This window comes from Notolabrus celidotus, chromosome 17 (genome assembly GCF_009762535.1).
Source record: "Notolabrus celidotus isolate fNotCel1 chromosome 17, fNotCel1.pri, whole genome shotgun sequence".
Lineage (NCBI taxonomy): Eukaryota > Metazoa > Chordata > Actinopteri > Labriformes > Labridae > Notolabrus > Notolabrus celidotus.
Window position 1 is genome coordinate 11,098,156 of NC_048288.1, and position 14,229 is coordinate 11,112,384.

The following is a 14,229-nucleotide window of genomic DNA, read 5'->3' on the forward strand; positions in this document are numbered from 1 at the left end:
CAAGGTCAATGCACATCTCATGCTGACATATATAGGGTGTGCCATCATGCCATGGCTCCTAGTCATATACTCTATATCTGTCTGTGTGTGTGTGTGTGTGTGTGTGTGTGTGTGTGTGTGTGTGTGTGTGTGTGTGTGTGTGTGTGTGTGTGTGTGTGTGTGTGTGTGTGTGTGTGTGTGTGTGTGTTTGCATGGGTGGATCTGTGTGTATATATTCTTCAAAGAGACCCTGGCTGTGTCCGCTCTCTCTTGACCAGCCCTTCCCCTCCCTTTTCCCCCTCTCCATAGGGCCTCTCTCAAGTTCAGAGATCTCTTGATCCTAGACAGCATAGAGCTGTAGTTGTTGCCACGCTGTGACTTGTGGCAGCTAATAGGGCTATGCTAACATCACATGTGGTCAGTGGAACGATGCACAAAGCAGGACAGCAGCTGAGCGCCCCATGGTGCACTGCAACACGGCAGGTGGCAGAACCCTCTGTGCCTGTGTAGTAGAGGAGGGCAGGAGGATTCATTTCAGAGTGGTTATACCTTTATGTGGTAATTACACAGCCATTTGAGTTAAGTGGACACCAAATAACATTGAGCAAAAATGACTATAATGGATAGAAGAGCATTTGTGAAAGATAGATTTCTGTCATTATCACAAATGTCAAATCATATATGCCAATCTGTTCCTCTGGGTTTCTCTTTTAAACAGAAATATAATGCAGTCCTGTAGGGGTTTGTTATCCCTCCTGTTATGTTGCGGGTCAAATTAACCCTGTTTAAAGTCTAATTTAGGCAATATATGTATTCCAAACCAGCTAAATGCAGCATCAAAATCTGGGCAGCATGTGAGAGCAGAGGTGTCTTGTTTATTTATAGACATTACTTCATTAAAAAAAAAAAAAAATCAAAATGTAAAAAAAACAAACAAAGAAAAATCTGTCTTGTATGTAAAACTATTGTATTAATATTTAGGGCTTTCCAGTGTGCATTAAAAAACGGGTGAGTTATCCTCATTGAACAATGATCTGTGAGAATTAAAGAACACCAATGGACCAAATCTTGATTTAAATGGTTAGTAATGGAGTTAAAATTTTGATTTAAAAAATGTGTATTGGGATTTTTTGGGGTTCTGACACTTTTGGATAATTGAATATGCCCCAGGTCAGATTGACCCAGGAACATTAATGCTGTTCCAGAGAAACGAACATAACAGGAGGGTTAAGCTTCTGTCAGAAGAATCCAATGCTCTTTGCACATATTCAAAATTTCATAAAGTCATACATGCAAATATTTTGCCAAATTAGTCCTGGTAGTGTTTCTGATCTGCCAGTTCCTGAATGGAAACCAGATTCATACCAGAGCTCCTTTTTGGAGAGCTCCTTCAAAACATTAGAATATACATAGCTCACTTAGGGAAATAATCAAGTTTCATAATAATATCAACAAAGACCATGTTTATTTCCTAGGGGGTATGGTATGCACTTTAAAAGGTCAGCTCATCATCTGTATGTGGATAGAAAAGGCTTTGTGCACAAGCGTGGTGACAAACCTCCAGTTGAACGGGGAGTCAGAAATCTAGTTTCCGGTTAACTTCCTGTATCAGTCACCCCTAACTACGAAGATAAGCGCTGTGCTGAAGAGAAAGAAATATGAGGTCTGTAATTTCTTACAGTTTCTAAGGGCCATAGGGCTCTAATGAGCACCGCTGTGTTCCACTTTGCTCTGATTCAAGTAGATATAACGGCATTTTAACCTTCCATCCTTTCCTAGAAAAGACCAGCCGTCACGCACAGAGGTTGCATAAAATTAAGAAGTCTGGGTTTTTGGTCGCCCAGGACACCGAGGTGTTCAGCCGACATTTTAATGATAATCAGATCATCACTACTGTTAAAAGTAGAAGGTTTAATACCCTCTGAGAATTAAATTGTTACACACAAGCTTGCACTTATTTTCATATTCAGTTCTGTTAGCATGTCTGTTGGATTCTCTCTGCCTCTCTCTCTCTACCCGTCACTGTCAGAGTGTAATATTATATGTGTGATTGTGGATTTAATTAAAACCGAGCACTCTCATGCCTTGGTTGCAGCGTGTTAGCATGTTATTAAAAAGCTCTGACATGCACAAGTATTGAAGGAGAATACGTACTGCCAATGAAAGGATCAAAACAAAGTAAAAACTGCTTGTCAGGGTTTTTTCTAGCTCACAGTGAGGCTGAGGCTGTACCCTCTGCACTGTGTGCACACTCCAGCATACTTGCTCAACCAACCAGAAGTTTGTCACCACGCCTGTGCACATAGCCTGTTAAGCTCTAACAGCATGATTGTGCAGGTCCGTGCAGCAGAGAGAGGGGGCTAGGACGGCTCATCTCAACAGCCAGACATTAAACAAGAGCACACTGCATGGAGCAAGACAACTGTACGGGTGTGTTTGCGCTTTAATATTATTAGCGCAATATGTTGACCTTAACACTGAGCAGATGATGGCGACACAACTCTTGGTGCTCTCAGTGGCTGCAATCCACCATTAGTGAGTCTCCCAATGCAACAGGTTTTATGAAGGCGTAATAAATAGTCTCCTGTTGCTTGTCAACCCTTTATTGCCACCCTGAAATTGATTGTAAGATTGTGTGCCATTCAGTGTGTAACTCAGTGTGTGTGTGTAATATCTCTGGTATGTGTGTAAGGTAGTAGGAAAACACATGGTGACTCAACAATGCAGCAGCCACAGACTCCCCCTTTTTCCCTGTCTCAATATGCGTAGGGCTGATCTTTAACAACCCAAAGGGACTCTGTTATGAGCAATGTGGAGCAGAAAAAAAAACTGATTTCACCTCAAAACTACAACAACCATGAATCCTCGAGTGACTACCACCAATAATACAAATAACTGTATATATGTAGCACTTTTTTTGAAATCCATCAAAGGTGACTGCTTTCCATAAACCAATAGAACATCAACAAACACTAAAAATGATGATACACAGTATGTATGTATTAAAAGTCTATTTGTAGTTCCTGTTAAATTCTAATGTCTGTACATGTTGATATAGAAAAAGCTACTACAACACTTGCTGTTACGGGGATCACCTTCTACATGGAAAATTGGGAAGCCACGCCTTATTTAGGGTTGGGAAGACTCCATGCTCATTGTATATTATGTAATGATTTATAAATATAATTCTTTACTGCGTAGGCTCCTTAACACAACAATTACAAATGATGATGACGAATGGTACACGATAAGATCCACAGTGGTTGGGGCAACAATGGCCTACTGGTCCAAGCATGCCCCATATACAGATGCTATAGTCCCAATTGCAGAGGTTGCTGGTTCGACTCCCAGTCACGACCATTCACTGCATGTCTTCCCTCACTCTCTGCTTCACACGTTTCCTGTCTCACTTAAGTTGTCCTATCAATACAGGCAAAAATTCCCCAAAAATTCAACTTACAAAAATTATAACAATTAAAGAATAATAATCCACAGTGGTCAAACTCCTGCATATTCCTTAACAAGGAAATACTGCAAAATAAGTGGAACAACTCCTTCACAATTGCCTTAAGGATGGGGGCCTAGACTCTTGAGTAACTTTCTAAGCTCTCTGGTTTAGGTAATCCTCTGCTGGTTTTGCAGCTCAAGAAAATGACAGCCCTTGCTGGAACCTTAGAGTTGGCCAACATCTGCTTGTGAGCTCAAATAGTGTTTGAATTTAAATGATATTACATTGGAAAATCCATTCATACAAATGTTTTAATTTGATAGAACGTATTGGATATTTTGATTATCAGGTTTAAAATTAATGTGAAAAAAGTCATATATTAACCATGTTGCCTGCTTGTTCTTAAAGCTTGCCGTTTGAAACTATAAGCATTATAGCTGCTTTGTGATGCTTCTTTGGTTGAATGAGGTTATAAGCTGCTACATTTAAATCATCCTCCTCAGTTGGTTGATGTCTTCATCTACCCCCCTTCCCCAATTACTGCACATACAGTATAGACAGCAGAGATCTGTCATGGGTTTGTTAATAAGAAACACAGCACTCCAGAGATCGACTGTACTGTAACGAGCCTAACAACTGCTCCACTTTTGCTCTTCTTCTGTAAATATGTGTGTGGCGTGTGTAGCTGAAAAGAAGAAACAAACTGGGCCAAAGTAGAACAATCTTTTCTCAGTGGGCATTTTACCTTCTATTCTCATTACGCCTTGTCTGCCTGAGCTTTGTTACACAATGTCCCAGGACCAGGCAGTTTTAGTTACAGCATGGTTGCCTGTAATTGACCTCCTTCCTATGGAATCATTAAGCAGTCTTTTTTTGAGTCTGTTTATGTAGGACACTGAATATGCTCTAGCTGACCATAGTTGAATAGGCAGACAAACAAAAACTCACACACTCCTGACTCTCAAAGTCTGTTTTCAAAAAGAGCTGCATTGCTGACGGATAGTTTCCTGGTATTAGTATAACTTTGTACTGTTCCACTAAGTACCACTTCTCTTTGTCTTTTAATTCAATACTGGCCAGTTTGTTTGGATGTGTGTGTTTGATCCGCACTAATTCATAGAGGAAAATGGACACACACTACTGTGACAAAAGCACAACACATATATGAAAGAGAAAAGCAGGCTCTGTTCTAGTATTAAAAGTAGTTTTTCTCTGCCTTTTTTGGCTCCAACTAGTAGTAGATTATATTTCATCCTCATTGAGTTTTCAAAGTTCTTACCCATCCATATATTAATGTCTGTGAGACATGCATGAGAGCCTGCCATGCTTTGGGGATATTTGGTTATTCAGAGAGATACAATAGGCCATTGTTTCCCAACTTGGGGTCTCAAGGGAGATGCATGACTTTGTCTGCTAGGAGGTTGTCAAAATTAAATTTGCACATATATCACCGTGTTGACCCCAATATATGACCTATTTAATTCCCCCCTCAATATACATCTGAAAAAAGTAGGATCGTCATATATTATAAGTTTAGTAATCAAATGTCAATATTCCTTACAACAACCAGTGTTCACCAAATGACGGAGCCCAGATGTGACTCACTGCCTCATTGTTAAGGAGAAAGTTTGAGAGACATGGTGAACAAAGTTGCACAAAAGTAGGACAAGTCAACCAAAAACTGAGGCGGAGTTGCGGTGCCTTTTTTAAGATAATGGTAATCAATGCAGAGGAGGCATCAAGCAGCTGTCAAACAGCAAAGAAATATGGTTTGACAGAGTGCAATGTCTGAAGATGGCAAGCCTGAAAAGATCTGTCTGTGTATGAGTGTGTATGTGACATGAAAAATTGAAGGCAAGCCCATTACCAGACCATTTAGATTTTAGTTTTGATGGTGTTTTAATACTGATACAGTAAGTGCTTCATTTACACAAGCGATCACATTTCATATAATTTAAATTTGACAAATTAATTTTTAAAATAAATTAATGTTTTTCCTTTGGCATTATTTTTAATTCATTTTCTTTCTGTATAAAAATGAGATTTTGTTTTTAAAAAGTCTCTTACCAAAAATCAGTCTTGAGAAGGAGGGATCATGCCACTACACTACAGTAACTAAAATCATGATAACACACTTGCTGGCTAATTGGCACTACTAATGATAGATAAAACTGAATAAAAAAGAAACCTTTTTTTGGTAAGAACATATGCGTGTATGCTTAATCTGCTGGGATGTTACAAGAAAAATGTTAAGTTTATACAATTAAAGAGATAAAGGTGATAAAGAATGTTTATCATGAAAACAATTGAAATAGAGGTTTATTTCTCACAGCGATGCATCACTTCTTTTCCAGGGGAATGGAAACCACTGAAATAGAAACACACTGATATCAGATTATTTTTCAGCAGTCCCCAGGTTATATCCACAAAAAAGTTTAGGGATTAAGGCTCTGATTCTGAAGCAATATGTGCTCCAACACCCCCGGGGTTTAACCCCAAAAATTCAATTTTTTAGCCGGCAGGCAAACAAAAACAAAAACTCACACACTCCTGACTCTGTTTCTGTTTTCAAAATGAGCTCCTTTGCTGCCCAATGTTTTTACTGCAAGAGTGCAAATCTGAACTGTTCTGCAGGGCTGCAGTGAGTCAGCAACCATGGATAACTGCTGCTGTGTGGAGTCTGTTTAGTCATGTTCTTAACATTACCCCCCAAAAACTCAACAACTTCTCTGATGTAGGGCTTTTAAAATATAATTTGAACTCAGAGTTAGGATTTTCTTTGACTCATATTTCTGTTATTTTCTGTTGGTAATAAACTAAGGGAACCAGTTCCTATGCACTTATCAATCTCCCCCAACTTTAAACTCTCCCCTCTTCACCCACAACAAGGTGCATTAGGCGACTGCTGGCAAGACCAGGCTGGCTGCCTACCAACAGACCTCCCATTCACCCCAAGCGTCTCCACGGTGCTCAGTCGCCATGCAGGCCATCTTGCAGTCAGCCCTGATGACCCACCTGACAGTTGGCCTACCCGAGAGAGCACGGCCTATGCTGGAGGTGATGAAAAGGAGGGAGAAGGATCTGACAGAAAACAGAAGAAGAAGAAGAAAAGGCGACAGAAAGATGAGGGGTCTTATGAACCCCTAGAGAGCAAGGGTCCCGCCGAGGTTCAAGCAACAGGAGAAAACTCAGAGGAGTTCTACAACAGGATAGGCCCAAGGAGGGATAAAGGAGACAGTGGATGGGAGGAGCAGCTTGGGAAGAGTGGAGGGCGAGGAAAGAAGGGGAAGAGCAGGAAAAAGATTCCTCAGGAGTGGGGAGTGATGGCTGAACCATTTGTTCCTGCATCAGCAGCAACCTCTCAAATCACAGAGGAGGATATGATGGATCTAGGAAGTTCTGCTCAGGCTGCGTTGGCAGATGTGGATGCCAGCGCCACTAACTGGAAAAAGGAAGTCTTCCCAGAAGAAGGTCTGATCCCCTCGCCCTTATCCCAGGACCTGTTCTCTTCAACAGCTGCTAACGTCAGCCCACTGGTCCTGAACAGCGAGCTGAAACCCACAGCTGCCCCATTTGTTATGCCGTCTACCACAACTGACGCTGCAACGCCTGGCTCCTTCTCCATGGCTCCTCACCCTGATGATTCCTTTGACCTCCTGATGGATACTGAAAATGCCAGCTTGGGGAACAGCAGCCAGGCCATTTTGCCAACCTTCTCTGAGAATGAAGCAATGGTTGGTGACATGGTTGACAGCGGGATGTTTGACAACACCAGTTCCCTTCAAGAGTCTTTTGTGCAAGGGCTACCAGGAGTAGACACCTCAGCTTTCAGCCCCGCATCCCAACCAAGCCCAGGCATTTCCCCAAAAGGTGAGGTGCTCGCCTCTGCCCCTCCTCTCTCACCTTCAGATGCTTCATGGCTCCTGAACAACTCCAACGTGAGCAGGGACAGCAACCTTTTTGACTTCAGTGATGTCAGCTCTTCAAGTCATCCTGTCACCTTGGGTCTTTCCTTCGACACTCCAAGCCCAGCCCCTCTCCGCTCTCCTAAAACCACCGCTCAGGAATTGCAACCCAAAGAGATGAAAGATGCCAAATCATCCCAGAAGCAATCCAAGAAGTCTCGTTCATCTTCCTCATCTTCTCTCAAGAGTCCCACCTCCCCAGGAGCTAAGAAGTTATCTCCACAAGCATCCCCAGTCATCAGCCCCTCTTCCCCTCCAGCAACCAGCCCTCTGGGAGGTCAAGCTTCAGGTCTTAACCCATCAGCTAAGCCCTTCTTCCCAAGTTTTGCGGATACCATGGATGAACCAGCCGCGGTCCCTTCAGTTTCCCCCACAATGGAAGGTTGGTTGTAGTCAGCCGTGGACAAAGTAGAAGTTAGTTATAGATTAGATAGATGATGGATATATAGACCAGTTTGTATTTTCCCCTGCATGGAAACATTTGTGAAAACACCTGGTTTGGGTTTCTGACTGACCCAATTGGACTACTTGTGAGTGACTAACGCATGCGCTCAACTTTGGCTGGATTGGCTTGACTTTTAATCTGTGACTGTCTTCATTCCCAGTGATGCACTGCTGGGATGTTCTCATGATTAACAGGGTTGCTGTTCATGGGTGTGCCAATACTAACCAATCACAGTCTTTCTCTTTAGAGACAACACTAGGCATCTGTACTACATTAAAATCAACCTTCACTTTTTCTCTTCAGTCCAAGTGTTTGTGTTAACACTAATTATTCTGTTACCTATGCATCCAGGGGTGAGACTCCAATGTAAACTTCCAATAATCTTCTCTGTCCTGTTCTCAATTAACTCTGTTTTTCTTACTTGTTGCCCTTTTCTTCACAATTTCTCCTTGAAAAAAAAAAAACATTTCTTGGTGTTATGCTAACTCCCTCGTGTTTTGTGTCACCAGTTTCTGCTTCCAATGATCAAATTATAATTGCTGTTCCTGTCGATTCTTTACTTTCCATGTTCTGTGACGATGGCTGCCTCGCCTGCTTCAACACCAAAGGTGAGTCCTGTTTTACTTTCTTTTGTTAGTTTTTGATTTGTTGTGGTTTTTCATGCGCCATTACTGAGACTTCGGTGCATCATGAAGCATTCACTTTGGGATGTTTGCAAAATGACTGACAGCAAACAGTGATGCTCCAGGTTGCTGTTTATGTTTGGATTTGACACATTGAAGGAAGATGGAGGCAATCTACATACATCTAGTTGAGTGTTTAAGAGAATTGGACAAGGGTTCCCTGATGCGGAAAATGCAGAACATGCTGTGTTAGATGTCCAATATGAAGTGGCTTTTGAATGGGTTGGTAACCCTACTAAGAACCTTAACCCTGGAAGGTACACAGAGTTGAGGGGGAAGGATTGTTCCACCAACCTTACTTAAGTATCTTTTCTAAGTATCCAACTTGTATTTGTTAACTAACATTATACCAGAGTTGTACGATACACAGGGGAGTCAGGAGAAATGTTGACAGATCATGTGGCAAGGCATGCACACTTTGTAACTCAATCCCACCCTCTGCAGACTTCAAGAGTTTCAGGCTGATTTATAGCCGATCAGTCTTTCAAGACGAGGACAAATCCGTTTAGTACACCATCTTTTAATGTTCAGGGTCTACATATCTGGTCTTTACCCTCCAGGACTGTTACAGGCTCATTGGGACTGCCCTGGTATATTAGTATGTTTTATATTTGGATTGTTATATCAGTGTTTCCCAAGTAGGACTGGTCCAAAAGTCCAAAAGAAAAAGACCGCCACTGATTGTTGCCAAGCATTGGTAGTTCTTTCTCGAGGTGTTAAACTTTGTGTTGAATTCTCACCTCCGGTTCACATCACAGAATCGAGTTGACCACTTCCAATCTTAAATTATTTTGCCCTCTGCTTTTGTGTTTTCTCACAACAAAGCCTTCAGCAGGTTAACACCACCATCACCTTTACTTCAAATCTTTTAGTAACTTGAGATTAGAATATCTGCAGAGTACCTCCCAATGACCTTAATCCAACCCAATTTTAAAACCAGATTAGATTTTAAAGCTATTGTAGTGTCTGCCAGAAGTAGAAAGAAGACTTTTGTCTGTGAAGATATACTCTCTATGACAGCCAGAGATGGGGCGCTAAAAATAGAACTGGCTGACACTTGTGCTTTAGTGCCAGAGTGGATGTATGGATGTCAGTTGTGCATGTTGATGTATCCACGTGGATTTAAAAAGTGCATTGTTTTCTTTTCTGGAGCTGAAGTGTTTCATGTGTGTTGCTGTAATTTATGAGTTCCAGAGGATTCATTTGCTCGTCCTTCCTTTCAACACTTCCTGTCTCTGCCTCCCATTGGAGGCAATAATGAGGACTGAGCCAGCCCTCAGCTCTCTGCAGGAACAGCAGAGTGTTGAACCTGGCTATTAAGTAGCTTTGATCAATGCCTCCCATCCCTCCACAGGGAATAAAGAGCTTATGTTAGTTTTCCTCCCACTTCTACATAACATGGATAGGTCAAAAATTTTAAAAAAGGGCAATATAATTGAATTATATACTTGTGGTCATGTCCTGTGTGAATGTGTATATATTTCACTGATGTAAGTATGTAGGTGTTGTCCCTCTTTTAAAGAGTATTTTACCATCTGAACATGTTTGTATGCATTTTACAACCACACAGGGGTGTGTCAGACATGCCAATAGTAAATATCTGTGCTTTGATTTCTTGTAATTAATGCAAAAACTGGGATTTTTATGCATTTTAGACAATTATGCATGTGGCTGTGTATATCTGTGAACATGGGGGAGAAAGAGCACGACAGAGTGCTGAACACAGCTGGCTCCGTCCTCCCTCTGTGTAATAAGACCTTTTGTTGGTGTCCAGGGGTGTGCCTTTGTCACCCAGAGTGGTATTTAAGCCTAGCACAAAAGACAAGACGGCATGCGGAGCACAATGATGAGCATAGGAGAGTCTTTGGAGGGTAACAGTGGGGGTACAAGGGAGTACAGCGAGGAACAAGACAGTAGACAAAAAACTGCTTGAAATTTACAGAATCAAAAAGAGGCTTTTAAATGCTTTTGGCAGAACGAGAGGGATGTGTTAGAAGTGTGCAGGGACGGGGATATATTGTTTATTTCCCACATGAGAGGGAGAGAGATGCGGAGGCACGAGGTGTGAAGAGATTGTTGTTAAGGACTTGTGGGATTAGGAGGAAATGTGAGGAGGTGAACAGAATGCTGAGACTGAGAGGAGATGAATACAGAAAACTAACGAGCCCTTCTTGTAAAAAGAGAAACATCTAAATGAGGTCGTAAACCTCAGCACTGAAACTGAATTGAAAATCAAAGGCTCTGAGACCTGCGAAACTTTGTGGGCGTGAATATCATTTAGTGCAATCTGCTCTGTGAATTAAACCTTCAGATGGAGCAGATAGCGGGGGCAATAGATTGGCAATCCTTGGTGTTATTAGCAAATCATTCTTAGTGATTTCTCCCCTCAGAGGAAGCAACCACCTCTCACTGAGGCAATTGAGGGAGATGGAAGTACATCATTAAAAGTATAAAGGTAGGTTTTGTGTCCACACCTGTTGGTTTAATAAAAAGTAACCATCTTAAGTTGACATATAATACCCTTATTCATCATCGTGTATGTTTTAGGATTGTTCAAAGATTAGTTAAACATTCAAGGCTGGCTAGAGCATTATCACTGGATTATTTTACATCTACCTGGGAATGGTGCAGCTTTTCAAAATAATATTGTTTTTTTTTTTTATATACCATTGAGACTAAAAATAGACACTCCAGAGTACACCGTGTATCCTTCTCACAGCACATGACAAGCGTGCGTACATCACCCACACATGTAAAAGCACAGCAACGTACATATTAATAATGCAGAGACACTGTACCTTCAGAGGAACATGGTTCAAGGTTATTTTTGGCTGGAAGAAAAAAAGACATAAAGTTGTATTTCTTACTTGGTTGACTGTTATATACAGTATGTAAGGGGTCACTTCTTGGGTCGAACTCACCCAGGATTATCACCAGACTCTGTTTTTCTCTCTGACTAAAATCTGCACACTGCTTTTTCAACTTCAAACAACCACATAGTGTGCGGATATATGGTTCACATTTTGAGGCATTTAGCAGCATTTCAAACCGGATATATTCTCAAGAGTTGGTGGAGACCAAAACAAACTACAATATCATAAATGTTGGCGCACACAGGGCTTTCAAATGAATGCTAATGGTGCTATTGCTGGGTGTGGGAATACCAAATGGTTTACTCATACTGCTACTTTATAATTAACTTGAATAAGTCTGAGTTGGGGCTGCACGGCAGTGGGTAGCACTATTGCCTCATAGCAAGGAGGTTCCTGGTTTAAATCCCCGGCCGGGCAGGTGCGTGTGGAGTTTGCATGTTCTCCCTGTGCATGTGCGGGTTCTCTCCGGGTACTCCGTCTTCCTCCCACAGTCCGAAAACATGCTGACCAAGGTTAATTGGTCACGCTGAATTGACTGTAGGTGTGAGTGTGTGAGTGTTTGTGAATTGTTTTGTGTCTCTCCATGTTAGCCCTGTGATAGGTTGACGGTCTGTCCGGTGTGTACTCTGCCTTCAGCCCAATGTCTTTCTGGGATAGGCTCCAGCCCCCCGTGACCCCAAACAGGATAATGATGGATGGATGGATGGAAGTCTGAGTTGTTTGCAGCTTGTTTCACAGCTTCCAAGTATTGTACAAAAAATGACCCATTGCTACTTTAAGTTTCTTCTTTCCTTGTTCTATCATTCTTTCTACTCTAGGCTTGTTGATTTAAGTAAAAAGTAGATATCATTGCATAATAATGACAATGCCAGATACCCAGGCCACTTTGCAACCACACATGTTCTCCTATAAACTCTAAAGTCTTCTTCCGTCATATGGCACTAAAAACGCATGTTCCAGTCAGCTGAGAGAGCACACATACACTGCTTTTGTACTTGTTCTCCTTTCACAGACACAAAATACAAACGAGTGAGTCATTAAGCTATTTGAGGACAAACACAAATCCTGAAAAGGCAGGCAGGCGTGAATATACTGTATCAGCGGTCTATTTTTACCTCATAGTGTTCCTCACTGTTGTTTGGGCTCTTTTCATTGGGGCACAGACTGTTAGATGAAACCCCAGAAGGGACGTCCTTACAGTATGGCTCCAACTTTAAACTGGGGTGAGCTAATGCCTTTTGATGGCTTTTAGGGGGGGAGGTGCTGGGACTTCTGCCTCGTTGGCACGATTGTAAAAGTAAACAGACAAACCGAGAACTAACAGTGGGACAAGAGCGTGAGTCACCCTGTGTTATTATTTTAGAAAATGTGCCATGCCTCAGCAACGGATTGGAAGTCAAAGACGGATGGCCCCAGGCCAGCGGAGTGGGCTGCTCAAATTTAATTAAACCTTTGGTATTGACATTTTAAAAAGGAAGCTGTATCTCCTCAGTAAGTGGAGTTTCAGTGAGTTTGTTTCCTGCATTTAAAGCAGCTCCAAATTTGCTGCACAGGTCCTCTTTTCGTGCTGACAGACAGAGAACTATTGAGATGATGCAGACGGTTTGAGTACTGTCACCTTAGGGATGGGACAAAATATTGAAATGGCAATATATCGTGGCCCTGATTTGTGTGATACAAGCATTGGAATGAGGGGCTAAATACAGGTACAGTCACCTAAAACAGATATGCTTTAAAGTTTGAACATAAAATGTAAACAGTTTATAAACACAAGCTGGTTGGATTTGTTCAAGCATTAGAATTTATTTCATTTATAAACATGACATGACATGACATGACATTGTTTATTCACAGTGAAACCAAACCAGAGCGCAGTGAATAAATACATGAATGCACTCTGCCTTTTAATGAGCAGTGTTTACTCTTTGGTTAATAAGGTATTGTGATATATATTGTTTCATCATTCCTTCGCAATGTCTAGATTATCGCAGTATCGTAATATTATTGTTATTGTGGGCCAAGTATTGCGTATCGTGTATCGTATTGTATCGTGACTCACCCAGCGATTCCCACCCTTAGTCACCTTGCTGTATTACTTAATTAGTAGCATTGAATTGTCACACATTTTTAGCCAATCTAATTACTCTTAGTTTCCAAGCCTGGGCCTAAATAATACTAATGATGTTCCATAACACTGTTCCTCATCAATGTATGTGTCATACATTAAAAGTTGTAGAGATGTCCTAGACTGTAAAATGGAAGATATGATTGCTGTCCATGGTGCTGAAGCTCTATGTAGAAGAAATCTTTATTCAAACTCATCATCACAAAGTTCTCACATAGTCTGTCATCACTCCTAAAGTATATCACCCTCTTAAATCAATATCCCATCTGACATATACAATAAAAAGCTCATTATCCACTTTTTTTAATTACTCAAAACGTATGCAAAATCTGCCTCCTGTTTTTGGCTTCTTACAAACTGAATACCACTGTGCTATTGAGGCTATACCCACACAGTGAATCCTTCTTGTGCTCTAGTAAAAGTTTTCCAGTAGCGACAGGAAGTCGACCTGATTTCCAACTGAGCAGAGAAACTTCATGCTCAGTTTTTCTGAGTCAGCAGGTAAGAAATAGACCTTTACAGTTCAGAATGTTCCTCAAAAATATTCCCAAAATGTCAGTTTTGCAGGAGAACTATTTCCCTATATGTGATGCGTTTATTTTGAGGAGAGTCATGAAAGCTTTAGCTGGGTTCTTGGAAATGTTGCCCCAAAAAAAGATGATGGTTCCTGCCACTGCCTGTACAAAATTAGACACCTCCAGTAAATATTTT

At 41.3% G+C, this 14,229-nt stretch overlaps 1 protein-coding gene across 1 annotated transcript in view; it reads left to right on the plus strand.

Annotated features, from left to right (window-relative positions):
- LOC117828934 (microtubule-associated protein 4) overlaps nucleotides 1–14,229 on the plus strand; it is a 108,017-nt gene that overhangs the window by 38,899 nt on the left and 54,889 nt on the right. The window contains exon 6 of the mRNA XM_034706347.1: nucleotides 6,317–7,774. Within this exon, the coding sequence (XP_034562238.1) occupies nucleotides 6,317–7,774 (1,458 nt within the window). The remainder of the gene's footprint in view (nucleotides 1–6,316; nucleotides 7,775–14,229) is intronic.